We start from the raw sequence: 18,113 nt of genomic DNA on the forward strand, positions 1-18,113 counted from the left end.
GTGGGAATGTATTCTCTTTGTGTTCATCTAATATTTTTTTAAACTCCATGTTGTGGCATTGCTTAGGGACAGGCCATAGTTCAGAGAAGAGCATATGCTCTGTCTGGAGACGATCCCAGCTTGGATCCCCAGTATCTCCAGATCAAAAGGATCAGGTGGCAAGTGGCAGAGAAGACACCTCACTACCTAAAATCCTGGAGAGCTTCTGCCAGTCAGACCTGACAGTAGTTGGCCAGATGAACAAATAGTTTGACTTGGCATAAAGCACGTTCCTGGGCTCAGTGGCCATGGCAAATCCCGTGGCCATTTAGGTCAGTGATTTGCGTGAAGCACCGCAATCTTCTCCATTTCCACAACTTTTTTCAAAAGAGTCCTTTTACTTTCACAGGGTGGAACAGTTCCTCTCTCTTCACTCTGCATGGTTGACAATTTTATAAACTATTCTCATAAAAGTTTGGTGTTCCATGTAACTCGTAGTTGAGTTGTTTTGCTTACTGTATTCTGCTTTCTGTGCTTATTGGTAATACTGCTCAGAATCTGAGAACTCTTACTCCAGTCTTCCCCCATTTCCTCCTAAAAGGAGTGTGGAGAGAGTTCCTTGGCTCACTTTTATCTAGACCCTTCGCTGTCTGCCACTATCTATATATCCATCTGTGTTGGAAATATAGGTAGGCTTCAGTTTAGTGCTCAGAATCGTTTGGGACTACTGTAGAAGCAGCAGTTAACCTGCTAATGCAAGTAGACAAGAGTATATTTGAGGGTTAAAATATCAAAACACATCCATAGGTTGTTACATCTAATTTGCTGTGACTGGAAGGCTCTCTGGTGAGATAAAGTAATCTCTGTTTTTAGTCCAAGAGCCTGTTTTTGATTTACAAACCCACTTCCCCCAGAGTGGAATATGTGGAGCTTTGCACAACTCCGTATTTTCCAAGGTTTCTATCATCACCTAGTCAGTCATTCTATATGACTCCCATTTAGCCATCCGTAAAGCAACTTCAAAGGAGAAGGGAAGCTTATAAGCCGCTGCTTATAAGCAAGGTTGAATTCTGTTGCATGAATAATGGAACACCCCTTTACTGCACTAATTGAATTCATATTAGGAAATAATAAGTGTTTAGCACTGATAAATAGCTGGTAGATAACAGAATCGGATCATCTCACACAGAATTACCTGGCTGTAAGTTTTGCTGGCCAAAACTGAACCTTTTTAATGTTCTTTATGTTCAGCAGCCATTTTCAATCAAATATTATCTTGCCATTCGTTGAAGGAGCTTGGACCAGCATCTACATGGTCTCTCAAGACCACACCTGTTGAGTTTGAGATACAGAACTTTTTTCAGGTGCCTTTCAGGTTTTCCCTAGGCCAGATGGAGAGGCCGACCTAACAGCATATGCTTTTTAAAGTGGACAGAATTAAGCACACATGGTTCTGCATGCATGTCATATGACATGTCATTTGTCATGTGTGAGTGTTTGTATCTACCACCAGCCCAGACTTGAGAAAACATTTAGACTCAGACTTTTGGCAAGGAAGCTATTGAAGGGCAAGCCACAGAAATGTTCTCCTTCCAGAGGATGCTGTTGGCTAGACTTGGAAGATAGGAATGGACTTGTATTTTGGGTTACAAAGCAGCGTCTTGACAGTAGCATTTATGCTAGAAATGGACTTCAGAGAGTGTCATCATCTGCAGAAAGTGGCCATAACACATGCTTTGTGTACAGAAGGCCCCAGCATCTGCTCTCTAAGAGGCTTTAACTGAGAACAGCTTCTCTTGGAGACCTTCTGCCAAAAGAGTAAAGGGCGCAGGACTTTGTGGACCAAGGTTCTGGCCCTGTTTAAGACAGCTGCATATAACCTGACCTGTGTGCCATATAGCTTCAGATATCCTCATCACAAATGTGACAGTGGCAGCCCAGCTGAATTTATTGTGGTCTAAAAAAAACACAGTGGATGGGAGCAGAAACTCCCTTTTAGGAGAATTTCTGTGCCTTGACATTGCCTGATGGTTCAGCAGTGGAAGCAGCCCAACAACAGCAGTGTGCACACACCCGACCAATACCTTTTCCACTTTTGTCTGGGGCCTGAGAGAGGTTTGTTGCTCTGTTAGTGAGCAGCAGCTGTCAGCGATAAGTATTTCGGGCATCACCTGTGTAGGATCAGGGAGGTGTCTGTACATCAAGGTTAGCTGACTGGCGGAAGAGGGGGAAGAAGCACAGGAGGGGGTCAGAGGCCACCTGCTGGGCATGGATCAAAGGGTTCAGAGGTCAAAGAGCACTTGGAGCTTAACCATATCTGTCTGCGGAGTGGCTATTTCAGATGGCAAATCTGAGGGCGATTTTTCATTAAGGCCTCTTTAGTGCTCTGTCAGCCCATGGAATAATAAAATGTGATATCCGCTGTTCACCCCACCAGCTCCAGATTGATTGTTGTCTGCCATGCTGCAATGATTTGCGGGCATCAGAGGTACACCTTCAATAAGCCCCAAACCGTGCACTTCACACGGAGGCTAGTGCACTCTTCTTCCTGGTGGTGGTTGTGAACATGAACACTAATCTTTTTTTCCAAGGATGATCATGCACTCACTTGCTGGTGAGCCTGGCACATCTAGGCTAAGGTTACCAGATTTTTTTTTCAATGAATCCGGGGACACTTCAATTAATTTAATTGATTGATTGATTGATTAAATACTACACATTTGGGACGTTGATGCTGCAGCGATGGCGGTGGCAGCGGGGTGGCTGCCACCTTGACCTCAACCGCCACGTTTCCCCTTCCACCAAGGCTTCTATCTCCTTTCTCCATGAGTCTGGTAATCCTAAACTAGGCTCACCTCTTCTATTTATTAACAATGTTCTCTTTGCTTTCCCTCGTCAAAGGAGACTTTGAGTTTTCGTTGATAGATTTATCAGCTCAGACTCATGTTGAACACTCTGTAGATGGTAGTTTTTGAGATGAGGGCAAGTTTTCATCAGTGGAGCTGAGAATTAGAGGCAGTCTTTGTTTATTATTACTTTTTGCTGTTTTCATTCTCAAACAACTGTAATTGAGCAAAAAAAAAAAAAACAGGTTTGATTCCTGGTGTTATCAAGTCTGGCTGGGAAGGGCTGCTGCCTAAATCTTGGGAATCCATTGGTAATCATTGTGGACCAGGGATAGGCAACTCTCAGCCCCTCCAGGTGATATTGTTGTGCAACTTGCATCAGCCCTGGCAGGCACGACTAGTGGTTAGGATGATGGGAGTCGCCTTGCACCACATCTGGAGGGCTCCCTATCCCTAGTGGAGGCAGAACTGGCAGTGCATTTCTAACTCTGGTGTGTTTCTGAAATAGGAAAACCACTGTGTTTGTCAACAACAGAAGGCGCAGTCCATCTGAAATAGAGCCATTCATTGGGTCTTGGCTGCAGTTCAGACTGCTACATTCACCACCACCATCATCATAGCCATACTTAATTCTCCAATTAACTGTAGAAGAATGTCCATCTTACCACGGTGGCAGTATAGGTCAATATAGCCACTAGTTTCATTGCCAGGAGTTACCAGTTGCTGTTAGAAAGAACCATAATCTTCTGTTGTTATTCTTCTTTATTTTGCCTTTACAGGGTGATTCTTTATTATTTGTTTTAACAACAATTGATGCTAAATAGGAATGGGAGCCCTGAGATTTTTGAATAGCAAACCTGAAGATGACTAAGCACTGAGGCAGATATAAGTGGAGCCCATTTTGGGGCTGCTAGCATCATACAAACCAGGATAGCATAAATCCTATACCTTGACAGTCACGTTTGCTTGTGATGTTGCATGGAATTCTTAGCTGTAGAAAGGAAGCAAGAACAATGCCATTCTCAGTGCTCCATGATGTGACCTGTTAATTCCTAGCACTCCGCAACATGAAGCAATTCCTTTGAGTTTTTGCAAAACCATTACGTTTGTCAAATCTCACAAAAACTTGCCTGCGAAATCAAGGGCTGTGTGGAGCTGCGGCTCATGAACACAGCAACACACAGCACCTCCTGATAGTTTACAGGCACAGCATTTCAGACCTGCTGCTGCAGTTTGTTTGGGAAGTTGAGAAGTTTTCACAAGTCCAGGTGCCATTTCTAATTTTTAAATCTGCCTTTGTTTTTCCCCCTTTCTTCCCCTTCAGGAGATGCTGCTTAAGTTTGTAAACTCAGTAGTAAACCACATTTTTATAGGTGACGGGGGAAGAGCAGAAAAGGGAGCTGAGCATGGGCAGCCAGTGGGTGGGAGTGGGATTTTGTGTGCCATGAAAAGCAAGAGTGCAGAAGGCAGATGGGTCTGACCCATGATCTACCAGGACGTTTGACTGTGCTAGTCCTGTGCTAGCACCCAATTCCCATGTTACAACATCTCCAGTTATTACTGGTTTGTTTGCAGGCACAAGCTGAAGTGCTGGTTATAACCTACAAAGCCCTCTATGGCTTAGGCCCAGGCCATCTGAAGAAACGAATTCTCCCATATGAACCATCATGGGCACTGAAAACTTCTTGGGAGGCCCTTCTCAGTCCCACCCTCCCCATAGGCACACTTGGTGGGGACACAGGTGGTTGCTCCCAGGATTTGGAAAGCCCTTCCTAATGGGGCTAGACGGATTCCCTTCTCCTTGTCCTTCCACTTTTATTCTGGCAGACTTTGGGGAACTGACTGACCTGGGATATAAATGAAATAAACTATAACGACGACAACAACAGTCCTTCCCATTCATTTTACTGAGGCTTCCACTGAAGAGCTTCACAGTGCATGCACACGTGTGCATTTATTATTATTATTATCATTAGTGGTAGTAGTAATTAGATTTCTATACCGCCCTGTACCCGCAGGGCAGTTCATTCATGTATGTGCACATGCCATTTTGGGTTTTTCCCTTCAGGCACTAAAATGCCTTGGGCTGGTCCTAAATCTGAATGTCCTGCTGTGTGCAAATGGAAGGCTGTTTCAGCCACTGTGGAGTCCTGGCATTACTTTATGCTGCAGCTGAAATTCTGTGGCTGCCCCCTTACTGCCTTTTGTGAGATCCAAATCTGTTTCTGCTGTCAAAGTGTAGGAGGAGGCCTCTTGCTCAGACCCTTTGACCAAACTTCTGGCTTTAGTTAAGTCTGTACCTGAAGACTTTTTTTTTTTTTTTTTTTTTTTTGGTTAGGCCTATGAAGAATCATTTGGCTGTAACCGATCATTTTTGTAGTTGTTGCTTAATTTCCCAAGCCAGGAAGGTGCCAGTCAGTTGCTGTGCTGCTTCCTGGCTCCCCAAAGAAGCAAGTCTCCTGAGCTGGATTTGAGTCTATCTGATATGTGTTAAGCAGATGACCTTTTGGTTCTTTGAAGCTGGGGGAGGAAGTGGTGGTGGTGGTGGAAGGCCCTTTCCCATTATTTCATAAGGCAACAATCCCCTTTGAATCTCAAACCACCCCCACCTGTGACTCTGTTGCAGATTATTGGCTGGAAATTCCCAACTTCTAAATATTGGGCACTGTGGGTCATATTAAAAAGATTGTGTTTGCCAAACTGAGGAAAACCAGGCCGACAGCTGTCTGTCTGTCTGTCTGATTTTCTAAAGAGAAACTTTCACAAAGGTGCCCATTGTTTTCAACAGTGTACCCATGTTCATTTTTGTACAAATGCAGCACTGGTCTTAGGAAGGGCTGAAGAGCATTTGACTTCTGAATATCTTAATTCTGTTGTGAATTAGAGAAAACTCTTGAGTAACCTTCAACTTGTAATCCAGCAAGGAGAGGCAACGTGGCTCTTGGGATTGCCTGCAACCTGCCCCAAGGCTTCCACTACAGATTGTGTGCCTGAGCAGACTGGTCATATCTAAGATAAAAGGGGAGAGGTGACCCGTTGCCTTGGTTGCCGCCTCTGCATCTTAAGACCATTGGAACAGAGAAGAGAGGAGGAGGCTGGGCTGGTTCCCTCTTTCTAAGACCAGATGAACATTAAGCCAAGATGCCGTTGATTTAGGGTGGCAGACAACATGTGTGTTTGAGCTTCAGAAAACATGATGTGAAAGTTTGATATAGTAGGGAGAGAACAGGGATCTGGCAAGAACTAAGCAGATGTTATGTAGGGGTCCATAGGAGTTAGGCTTAAGTAATGACATTTTCCTTTTATCTCAACTTCATCATTTTCAGAAAGTCCGAAACATGGCCCTGGAAGATGTGGTCGTCCTCAACGTTGACACTAACACACTCGAAACTCCTTTTGATGATCTTCAGAGCCTGCCAAACGATGTGGTGAGTGCAGTGGTCATGGGTGAGGACAACGCCTTTGTGTAGTCTGCTTCTGCTCCTCCATCTTCAACCCTCATCTAGTCCTGAGAGACAGTGGAGCAGGGGAGGTGGGGGAGAAAGAGGGGGGGGTAGCCCTTGACTCTCCACCAGCCGGACCTCTTCCTCCCTCCTCCTGCACTCTGTTCTACACCCTCCAATCCTGCATCTTCTCCTGCCTCTGGCTCTCAGCTCCTGGTTGTTGCAGGCTCCCCTAGATCACTGATCTCTTCTTTCAAGTCAGTCTCCACCCCCACCCCCCTTCTCCAAGTGCCCACTCCTCATTATCCAGCCACCCAACCTGAGTGTCCAGCCAGTCTGCGGCACCTTCCTTTTTGGTGTGTTCCCTTGCTTTGGCTGTTGTTCTGCCCCTTGTGGGGGCTGGCTGCCAATTTCCCCAACCAGTAACATGGCTGATGCCACTGCTTCTCCCTCTTCCATGATGAAAGACATCCAGATCATCTTGAAGTCACAATAATAACCATCCCCACTGATTCCACCACAGGCTTCCACAGCAGACCAGCACTGGGAAACCTCCAGATGTTTTTGGACTCCCACTATTGTTAGCCCAAAGCGTCATGTCCAGTGGTCAGGGATGATGGGAACTGTAGTCAAGCAATTGGGGAGAGGGATGTCACAGGCTGCCTACCCATCCTATAGAGATAGGGAGCCATCTAATTCTAAGCTCTCTTCCAGAGTGGAAACCTGGCTGTGAGCTTTGACACTGCTGACAATAAACACAGCACCTTTTCCTAATATGAACACTATGAGCACGATCCTTGTGAAGTGGGCAGTTATTCCGGATTTCCCATTAGGGCAGCACCTGAGTCTTTCCTAAAGCTGCTTCACTTCCAGCTGGACTGAGCTTTGAACTGGGGTCTTCTTCCATAAGTCCTTACCGGCTGTGCTTCACTGGTTCTAATTGCCGCTTACCTTACTTTGCCCTCTTGCAATACTTAATTTTCATTTTTATCCTCCCAACCACTCTGTGGAATAAGTTAGGGTGGGAGGTGGTGACATGCCTCAAGGACACCCAGGGACCTTCTTGACTGAGCAGGCCCTTGAACTGCATCTCCCTCACCTCCAGCTCAGGGCTCCTGCTGTTGCGCCACAGTGAGTGTCAGCCGTGCCTTGGGAGGAAGCTGCAACTGGTGGTCAAGAGGTCACGACTCCCTGTTTTCTTTTAAGCACAATGAGCTCCTCCCTCGTTTCCTTCTGTGCAGTGAAGGTGCCAGCTGATGTCCCCCTTCTTGGAGTAGGGGCTGGATTCAGGCCCTTGCACCCAGGGATATGATTTGTCAACAGTCAAGTGAAATATTTGATTTTATGGGACCTCATGAAAGGAGCCGTTGCGAGAAGGCAGCAGAACATCATAAGAGACTTTGCCAAATAAACCCCAAATTGAGAGCTTTGGAATGTCATAAATTTTAAGAGAGTTCCTTCCGTTCATTTATTTCCTTTTATAACACAAGAGAGCTGCATTTCACTAGTTAAAACTTACTGATTTGGGTTTCTGTGGGCCTGCTTGAAGGCTATGCTTTTTTATGATCCGCATCATCATCACCATCGTTATTGTCATCTTTTGTTATTCTTGCGGTGCTTGTTTTGGAAGGATGTTTGGGGCATCGCAGAGGAAGTGCTGGCAGCAATTTCCATTTAACCAGCTGGAAACATATGTGTACACAGCCTGGGGTTTCCCCCACCCCACCCCAAATTCAGTTGGGTTTTAATAGCATCTGTAACAAAGCTGTAACTAACATCCTCTTGCTCTGAGTAATTAGTGTCTTCTGACATGCCCACTGTTGTTACGTTAGGTACCCAGATAGGGAAGCTTTCTCCTCCGCCTTGAGACTGTTCTCCATTCTGGCTTTGACCACTAGAGAGCAGATATCTTGCTTCTGCTTGTAATTGGATTTCTGTCAAGTGTTTTCATGCTTCATGTGTTTGGAACTCAGCCTGGATCACATGGTTCCTGACTGCTGGGGTATGTATAAATCCGAACTTTCACACACTTCTTTTTCCCCTGGGGGGAGCAATGGGGTCTGTATCAACTTGCATCCCCTGGGCTTGTGCCTCATGAAAGCCATTGAGAGGTGTTGAAGGCCACGTATATGGAATCACCCATGCGCAACATAGATGCAAATATTTCCCAGGACTAAAAATGCCATCAGCTTACAGAAACGCTGAGTGCTTTGTGAAACTCCTGAGATCACCACTGATGAACTGATGTTTGCTTGGGCTGGGTTGAAAGGGAGCTGCTGGCATCTTGCAGTACAACTGCACATCATGTTCCAAACACCAGGCACCTGTGTCATGACAGCAACCCCAGTCTCAAAGGAAACAAACTCTTCCACTGAGGAATGAAAACCCAGTTTCATTACCTCTCCAGTTGCCCAGCACCTGACCAGGGATTCAGTTGGCAGTCACCCAGCAGTGCTTAAATTCTTGATGAACTTGCATGTGTGAGCCTTTGGTCATTCAGAAAAATGGCTCCATTCCATGTGCTCCGTTGGGGCCAGAGCTTTGTCAAAGGAACTTCCATTATTCCTGGGGTTTGCACTGGGAGCTGCCCCAGTTCGTGCCTCACCTGGCCTGAGCTGCTGCCTGGCCCCTGAGGATTATCTGCTGCCTGGGGTTGGAGTCCGCATCACCCCCCCCCCTTTCCTCATACCTTCTTCTGGAATCTTCAGGTGCAACGCCTGTGTGCTTTGCACCTCTGAATCTTGTACTCATCTATCGGCAGGAGCATACTTGCCTCCTGAGAAGGCATCCTACAAGAAGAAGAAGAAGAAGAAGAAGAAGAAGAAGAAGAAGAAGAAGAGTTTGGATTTGATATCCCGCCTTTCACTCCCTTTAAGGAGTCTCAAAGCGGCTAACATTCTCCTTTCCCTTCCTCCCCCACAACAAACACTCTGTGAGGTGAGTGGGGCTGAGAGACTTCAAGGAAGTGTGACTGGCCCAAGGTCACCCAGCAGCTGCATGTGGAGGAACGGAGACGCGAACCCGGTTCCCCAGATTACGTGACTACCGCTCTTAACCACTACACCACACTGGCCTAGTGTGGAAGGCCAGGCCGGTCGTCCCTCTGCCCCACGTTCAAAAGATATATATATATATATATATATATATATATATATATATATATATATATATATATTACTACTTTTGGTTAAGAACAGGACAGGCTACCTGTCGCTATGCGGAGAGGTGCAAAATGCAGCTATTTGTCCCTATTTATAGTTTCGATTCGTTATGTGAAGAGCACCTTTGGGTGCCATTCATCTTTCTTTAAGCTACCAACTTATTTGATTTTAAACATTTACGTCCCACCTTTCAGTAATTGATTTCAAAAACAGTTAATGGAAGTCAAAACAGTTAAACCACATGCATCAATTAAAAAGCAGCTTAAAAAACACACCAAAGACTATCATCAGAAATTCAGCAACGAACAGCAAAGGTAATATTAAAATGTTTCCTTTTAAGAATTCAGCAGAACAGAACAGGGTTCATACAGTATCTAACAGCAAATAAAGTAGGCACCAGGTGAGTGTCTGCATGGGAAGAAGCCTATTATTAGGGTGCCTTCATTGGAAAGGCCCAGCCCCCCGTTGGCACCCAGCAATCTGCTTAGGGCAGGGGCTTTGGTGGTGAAAATTGCACCACTGGATGACTTTTTTCATGCCCTTATAAAACTTTGCATCAGTGACCAAGAGGAATTCAGGTTCCTTACTTGGACACACACACCTCACAGGTTTCATCTAGAAGTAGAAGGAGCCGGCTATTTTGGGAACATAAGAGATGCGCTCTCTTTTTTTGGAAAGCGAGTTTCAGATGAGATCTGAACAAAGTTGGGGATTTCTTGGAGGAAACACACCACACAAAGCACCAGACCCTTTAATCAACAATGTTTCAGCGCCTCAAAATGTTACTCAGAGATCAGCTCTTGTGAACAGGCTAATTGGCTTGTGATTATTTTATTCTGTCAGTGAAGTATCCCGTCTTCTTATTTATTAGTATGGCCTTAGGAGGAGGAAATATCTCTCTCTCTCTCTCTCTCTCTCTCTCTCTCTCACACACACACACACACACACACACACACACACATGAATATTTGCTTTTTCACGTTGTGGGCATTTAAACTTGCTGAGTGGGTCACATGAGTGCAAAGCTTCTGTTTTCTTGATTTTTTTAAAAAAGTAACTTGCATTTATTTATTTATTTCCCTTTCTGATATTGTGTTTTGCAAAGGAATGTGTTTTTCTTGCTTTATTCATGTTGACAACTAAAAGCCTTGGATCTAATTAAAAGAATTTCCACTCGCACCTCTACTGAACCATTTCATTATGCTGCACTGCACAGATTGCATTTTGAAACATGGTGATAGCTTAAGCCTGACCTTTAATCCTGAGCTGCCAAGAGTATAAAAATCTTCTCTAAAAACACTTCCAGGATTGGCTGCGTGTTTCTGTGCCTGCCTGGGTAAGAAGCAGCCCCTGTGTGTAGCGGCTACCGTCCGAGTTGGAAAATATGCTTCCTTTTGCTTAAGCAGAGCAGCTGAGCGGAGGGTGACTGTCTCAGCTTGTGGGCAGCGTTTCCCCAGGAAGGGGGGCAGTGGGGTGGGGGGGGGACACTTTTGGCAGCTGTCCTCTTCTTTGACTTGGGACTCTGTTGCTTCCAAGCAGAGAGGGCTTGATTTCTGCCAGGAGCTGAACCCCAGAAGCTTGTTTCCCATTCGTAATCCAGTTTGTTTTATTTTTATTCTGCAAGCCACCTTATTAGGACCGGGCCCTAATAAAAGGCAGGCTATGAATTTGTATGTGAAATAAATAAATCAGCTGATTTATGGAACATGTAAAGTAAAAGTGAAGGAGAGAGGCCCCGGGGCCTTTGCAGTGTGCCCTTTTACTCAATGCAGAGCAAGGACAGCTGATGGTCGCCACACATCTGTCAGCTGCCAAGAGCTAAGTCCCTGCAGAGAAAGTTGGTTCCCACATTCCGAAGCACCAGGCCTGGAGCTTCCGGGGCTTAGGGCTGGAAATGAACTTTGACCTGAGCTACCTCCCCGAGATGCCACTAACAAAGTGTGTTTAGGTTGTGCTGACCTGTGCTGAGTTGGGGGGTTATGGTTCGGGTTACAGAGTGGAAGACATTGGCTTTTAAGGCCTCTGGGTGGACAGTGTGGACCCAAAACTGTTCCTTCTATCTCTTTAACACCTCATGGAACGCACACTTTAGTGCATTTTTGTTTTTGTGTTTTGTTTTGTTTTAGTTTACAGAAAGGAAAATGCAACTCTTGGGGGGGGGGTCTAGCAAGGAATAAGGGAAACACACTTTTTTTGTTAGTAAATGCTTTATTTACTGCTTTCTTCCTCCATAGTTGTACAAAAAGTAATGCCTTCTTTGCCTCAGTCTTCTCCGATAAAGAAAACAATGCCCGACCTGAAGAATTTGGAGCAAATGATTCAGCAAAGGAAACACAGCCCAGAATAACTAAGGAGATAGTACAAGAATACTTGGCTAGTTTAGATGTATTCAAGTCTCCAGGGCCAGATGAACTGCATCCAAGAGTATTAAAAGAACTGGCAGATGTGATCTCAGAACCACTGGCAGTCATCTTTGAGAATTCCTGGAGAACAGGCGAAGTCCCGGCAGACTGGAGGAGGGCAAATGTTGTCCCTATTTTCAAAAAGGGGAAAAGAGAGGACCCAAATAATTACCGCCCAGTCAGTCTGACATCAATACCAGGGAGGATTCTGGAGCAGATCATTAAGCAAACAGTCTGTGAGCACCTAGAAAGGAATGCCGTGATCACCAATAGTCAGCATGGATTTCTGAAAAATAAGTCATGTCAGACTAACCTGATCTCGTTTTTTGACAGAATTACAAGCCTGGTAGATGAAGGGAACACAGTGGATGTAGCCTACCTTGATTTCAGCAAGGCATTTGACAAGGTGCCCCATGATATTCTTGTAAAGAAGCTGGTAAAATGTGGTCTTGACTATGCTACCACTCAGTGGATTTGTAACTGGCTGACTGACCGAACCCAAAGGGTGCTCATCAATGGTTCCTCTTCATCCTGGAGAAGAGTGACTAGTGGGGTGCCACAGGGTTCTGTCTTGGGCCCGGTCTTATTCAACATCTTTATCAACGACTTGGATGATGGACTCAAGGGCATCCTGATCAAATTTGCAGATGACACCAAACTGGGAGGGGTGGCTAACACCCCAGAGGACAGGATCACACTTCAAAACGACCTTGACAGATTAGAGAACTGGGCAAAAACAAACAAGATGAATTTTAACAGGGAGAAATGTAAAGTATTGCACTTGTGCAAAAAAAATGAGAGGCACAAATACAAGATGGGGGACACCTGGCTTGAGAGCAGTACATGTGAAAAGGATCTAGGAGTCTTGGTTGACCACAAACTTGACATGAGCCAACAGTGTGACGCGGCAGCTAAAAAAGCCAATGCAATTCTGGGCCTCATCAATAGGAGTATAGCATCTAGATCAAGGGAAGTAATAGTGCCACTGTATTCTGCTCTGGTCAGACCTCACCTGGAGTACTGTGTCCAGTTCTGGGCACCACAGTTCAAGAAGGACACTGACGAACTGGAACGTGTCCAGAGGAGGGCAACCAAAATGGTCAAAGGCCTGGAAGCGATGCCTTATGAGGAACGGCTAAGGGAGCTGGGCATGTTTAGCCTGGAGAAGAGGAGGTTAAGGGGTGATATGATAGCCATGTTCAAATATATAAAAGGATGTCACATAGAGGAGGGAGAAAGGTTGTTTTCTGCTGCTCCAGAGAAGCGGACACGGAGCAATGGATCCAAACTACAAGAAAGAAGATTCCACCTAAACATTAGGAAGAACTTCCTGACAGTAAGAGCTGTTCGACGGTGGAATTTGCTGCCAAGGAGTGTGGCGGAGTCTCCTACTTTGGAGGTCTTTAAGCAGAGGCTTGACAACCATATGTCAGGAGTGCTCTGATGGTGTTTCCTGCTTGGCAGGGGGTTGGACTCGATGGCCCTTGTGGTCTCTTCCAACTCTATGATTCTATGATTCTATGATTCTAATGCAAAACTGCCCTTTTGCTAAACAAATCAGTGAGAAAGAAGTGGCCGTTCTGCTTTGCTTTATGCTTCTGGAGTGATCTTGGTACCTTCCAAAAATGTCCAATGTGGTGGTCCTCACACAACCAATAGTTGCATCAAATATGACATTTTTTGCAGTTGCTTTCCACTCAGACAGGAATCCCTGATTTAGATCTGCATATTAAAGTCCTCTCTGTTTAGCTACTATCTTAAAACATGCAGAAGATTAGAGCTCTGAGGCAAAAGAGTTTCAGCACCTGTTTCTGGAGTATCTGTCTTAGATGCTAAGAGATGTATACTTGTGAGTATCATCAGAAACAAATGAGTCCCCTGTGGAACTTGCTGGTAGTCTTCCCCCGCTCCCAGGAATCATCTCTCTGCAAGGTGCATAGACAGTCTGGACATTAGCTAAACGCTTCAGCAATCTTTGAGTGCTCACTGGAAGGACAGATCGTGAAGCTGAGGCTCCAATACTTTGGCCACCTCACGAGAAGAGAAGACTCCCTGGAAAAGACCCTGATGTTGGGAAAGATGGAGGGCACAAGGAGAAGGGGACGACAGAGGACGAAGTGGTTGGACAGTGTTCTCGAAGCTACCAGCATGAGTTTGACCAAACTGCGGGAGGCAGTGGAAGACAGGAGGGCCTGGCGTGCTCTGGTCCAGGGGGTCACGAAGAGTCAGATGCGACTAAATGACTAAACAACAATCTTTGCCAGGTGCTGTGCTGGTCAGGCCCTGGTTTCCCCACTCCCTCTGCCACTGGAGCTGCTGATCAGAACAAGAAGTTGTAGGCAGTTCAAGCCACAACACAGTTGCAGGCTTCTGTCCAGAATCCTCCTTGCCCCAGCCAACATGACATCAGTGGGCCCTTCTCCTGCCACCCCCTGCTATGAAGACCCTGGATCTGCTACACTCCCTCAGTTTAGGCAGTGCAACACAGAGGAATCCAGCCCTCTTCATCTCTGGCTGTTGGCTTCTTCTTCTTCTTCTTCCAATTTATATACTGCCCTTTATGTGAAGATCCCAGGGGGATGTATGATGTTAAAAACATAATTTACATAGCATAATAATAAAAGACAATTTTAAAAACCACAGAAATAAATCATAACAGTACCCACACATTTTAAATGGCCATAGGTGGTTTAATAGGCAAAGGCTTCGTTAGGAGGGATCTAAAGCCATGTAATGTTGGTGCCAGGTGAGCCTCTTTGGGGAGAGCATTCCACAAACGGGGAGCCACCACGGAAAAGGCCTTATTATTGTGTTGTCACCCTCAAACCTCTTGGGGAAAAGGGACACTTAGGTCAGGCGGGTATATGGGAGAGAAAGAAGTCCTTTCTACTTCTTTGTCTTTCTCACATCCTCAGCCCCTTTCTACTAGCTTTCTACTAAACGGTGCACATCTTCATTGTAGCCACCCTAACATGCCTTATGGCTAATCAAGATAAGCCCCTGCTACTCTCTGTGGTGTTGCCTTGTGGTCAGAGGCACCTTCATGACTTCAGCTGAAGTCCTCCTCCCTGGTAAGGCAGAATGCTGGTTCCTGCTGTGCTTCAAAGCTTTGCGAGAGCCCTCTGCCCCATCTGGATCGGGAGAGGATTTTGCCAGTTGACCTGTTCAGCTGTTGGCATTAATTGAAACAGCAATATAGCCCCTTCTGATAGAAAGTGGCACACTGGCTGTTCTTTAGGAAAAGGAAGCTAAAGAGGAAGGAGCTGGCTTGTGCTCATTATTGAAGCTAGTAACCCCCTGGGGCCAGCTGCAGTTCCCCAAAACTTCTTACCACATAGCCAAAGAAGGGAGCACAGCCTGTAGTAGAGTTGACCCCCAGAATCCTAAACATCCTCCTCGTCTTCTGTTATTTGCAAATGGCCAGTGTGCTTGATCCGCTCTGCAGCCATGCAGATCTTGAGGAACTCAGTTGTTAAGACACAGAAGTTCTCTCTGCAAAGCCTGCCCCCTCTGCCCCTGCAGCCTCTCCCAGGTCTTCCATCCTTTAATCTACTTCTGTACTTCAGCAGCGTAACTCAGTTGCACGAAGGAGGAACAGGAAGGAGAGCAGTTTTTTCCATTGGTGGGAACACTTCCGGTCTCAATCTGGAATGCCCAAAATGTGCAGTCACCACCTTTGTAATGGTTGCAGATGTTCAAAGGCACAGTGTTGCTGGGGTTTTTTTAAAGAAAACAATATAAAGGCAGTGGCCATTTACTGGGGGGGGGGTGCTCTATGAGTGAAGCTGGGGCTCAGTGAGGCAATTACAAAAGTGTGCATTAATATACAAAATACATTTGCCAGCTCTCCTTGATTACATTAGAAAGAAGATAACTGCTTTCTCTCAGCTACATTGTGTAGATATCTAAATGCCAAAAAAGACATTTAAATCATCTAGCCCGACTATTTTAGCTGGAGCATAGAGCACGATAATGAATGAACAGGAACCTCTGGTTTGTGCCTGGAACACCAAAGGCACATGATTCAGGTAACCTTGAACGCTTGTGTTAATTTTGAGAATTTGTCAGTGTAGGAAGGTGTGCAAGTTGATATTGCTCAGTTACCATCATGGAGTACTTCTTTGTGTAAATGGTAATGAGACCGTTAGGTCTGTGTTCACCTGAAGTGCAGCTCTGTGAATTGGAGGCAATTAAACACCTCCAGGATGAAAGAGAAAGGGCAGTGAAGGTTAAGTGAGGAATAATCTGATGCACAGGTAGCGAGAGCCTTTGAGAAGTGAGGAAGTAAAGAGCTGCTTCCAAGGATGAAGATGTTGTCGTTGTCAATGAGCATTGCACTTTATATTCCATGGTGGAGCAGGATGATACCCCTGCCTTTTAAAGAAATGATCTCTTTTATAATTCATTCGTTGCAACCAGGAATTTCCCCCTCTCCCTCAATGTTTGCAACGGGCAAAACTCTCTTCCCGCTGCTGAAAATACTTTGCAGGGTGTTGTGAGGATCAGTAACTTCGGAATTGTAAAGCGCTTCATTCATTCATTTAAAATCTTGTTTCCTCACCTCTACCCAAGCCTGAGGTGATTTACAGCTGTTTAAAAACTTTAAACACACACAACATAAAGTTAATTATGATGAGTTTTTTAAAAATCCCACTATGCATTCCCAAAAGAGCAAATTTGTTCCATTTTGCTCCATTGGTGACAGCTTTCATTAACTGGCTAATAGTACAGTTCTAAATGTGTTTACTCAGAGGTAAATCCCACTGACTTCAGTAGGACTTAGTTACTGGTACATTTAAGATGGAAGCCAATTCTCTCCCATGAAAGGCATCCTACACTTATCCTTTCCTCAAATGGATGGACTCTGTGATTCTTTTTGAGAATGTCATTCCAAAGCCTTAGGGCCACGGCAGTAAAGGACATGGTCCTGACTCACAGTGGTCAAAGGTTTATGAAGCAGAGTCCTTGGTGGTGATCTTAATAGTCAGGGAGGGTTTGTGTCTCTTCCCTGGCCCAGCCCAGTCTCTCCTGTGCTGACAGCCGCGGTTCTTCTCCAGTCCTGATCTCCTGTCCCTTTTAATCAAGAGTGGGGCAGAGCCAGCAATGAGAACTGTTGCTACAGTGGTGCCCCGCAAGACGAATGCCTCGCAAGACGAAAAACTCGCTAGACGAAAGGGTTTTCCGTTTTTGTGTTGCTTCGCTAGACGAATTTCCCTTTGGGCTCGCTTCACAAGATGAAAACGTCTTGCGCCTTTTTTAAAAAAATCACTTGAAGAGGCGCAGTTGCGACGGACCGTGCTTCGCAAGACGAAAAACATTGCAAGACGGAAAGACTCGCGGAATGAATTCTTTTCGTCTTGCGAGGCACCACTGTATTTATAAATAATAATTATTGTTGCCATTATCTTTCCTTCAGTATTGAGATAAAAGCTAATGAATGCGAAGCGCAGTTCCCTTCCTCTCTCTGGCCATGGCCACCCCCACCAGCAGTGACCCTTCGCCGCCTTGCTAGTAGTGTGCCGTCTCCCGGCTTGTCTTTCTTGAAGATAAATCCTCCTTGTGTGCCATGTGCTTCCAGGTCTCTGCACTGAAGAGCAGGCTGAAGAAAGTCTCCATGACCACAGGCGATGGTGTGGCCAGGGCGTTCCTGAAGGCCCAGGCGGCTTTCTTTGGGAGCTACAGAAATGCACTGAAGATTGAGCCCGTAAGTCGCCTGCCCGCTCTTTAACACAGAGCTCTATTCTCCACAGGTTGCATTGGTTTGGGTTATTTATTTTTGTTTGGTTAAAACTCTCTCACACACCAACACACATAAATGTATGTACACTGCTTTTTGCCAGAGAAATATATCCGAAGCAGTGTGCAAAAACAGTAAAACACATCATGAGATGATGATAATAATAACAATATACAAGCAAAGGAATTCAGCGCAACATCCACTGAAGGCAGGTTTATGTGCTAAGAGTAATATTAATAAGGAAGGCTAGGGTGAACAAATATTTATTTCTTACTATTATTATTTTATTTAGAAAATGTATAATACGCGTCCTGTTAAAAAATGCAAGCAGTGTACAGATACAATTATAGATTAAGCATGGCTGAAATCCACAAATTGAAGCAAACTCACATAAAATCTTCATCATTAAAATGAGGTTTGTTTTAAAAAAAAATTATAGAAGAGTTAATATAGCTAGTGCATGCCTGATTTCTGGTTGTGTGATGCCATAGAGCTGGTGTTTGGTCACTCAGTGCCACTGTGGCAAAGCTTTTGCATTTTCCTGA

The 18,113-nt window shown here is 45.2% G+C and overlaps 1 protein-coding gene across 6 annotated transcripts in view; it reads left to right on the forward strand.

Annotated features, from left to right (window-relative positions):
- DENND1A (DENN domain containing 1A) overlaps positions 1–18,113 on the forward strand; it is a 281,962-nt gene that overhangs the window by 189,605 nt on the left and 74,244 nt on the right. For all 6 annotated transcript variants that reach the window (XM_081179677.1, XM_081179679.1, XM_081179678.1 and 3 more), the window contains 2 exons: positions 6,152–6,253; positions 17,410–17,535. In XM_081179677.1, the coding sequence (XP_081035803.1) occupies positions 6,152–6,253; positions 17,410–17,535 (228 nt within the window). The remainder of the gene's footprint in view (positions 1–6,151; positions 6,254–17,409; positions 17,536–18,113) is intronic.

The sequence above is a fragment of the Podarcis bocagei genome, assembly GCF_964188305.1.
Source record: "Podarcis bocagei genome assembly, chromosome: Z".
Classification (NCBI taxonomy): domain Eukaryota; kingdom Metazoa; phylum Chordata; class Lepidosauria; order Squamata; family Lacertidae; genus Podarcis; species Podarcis bocagei.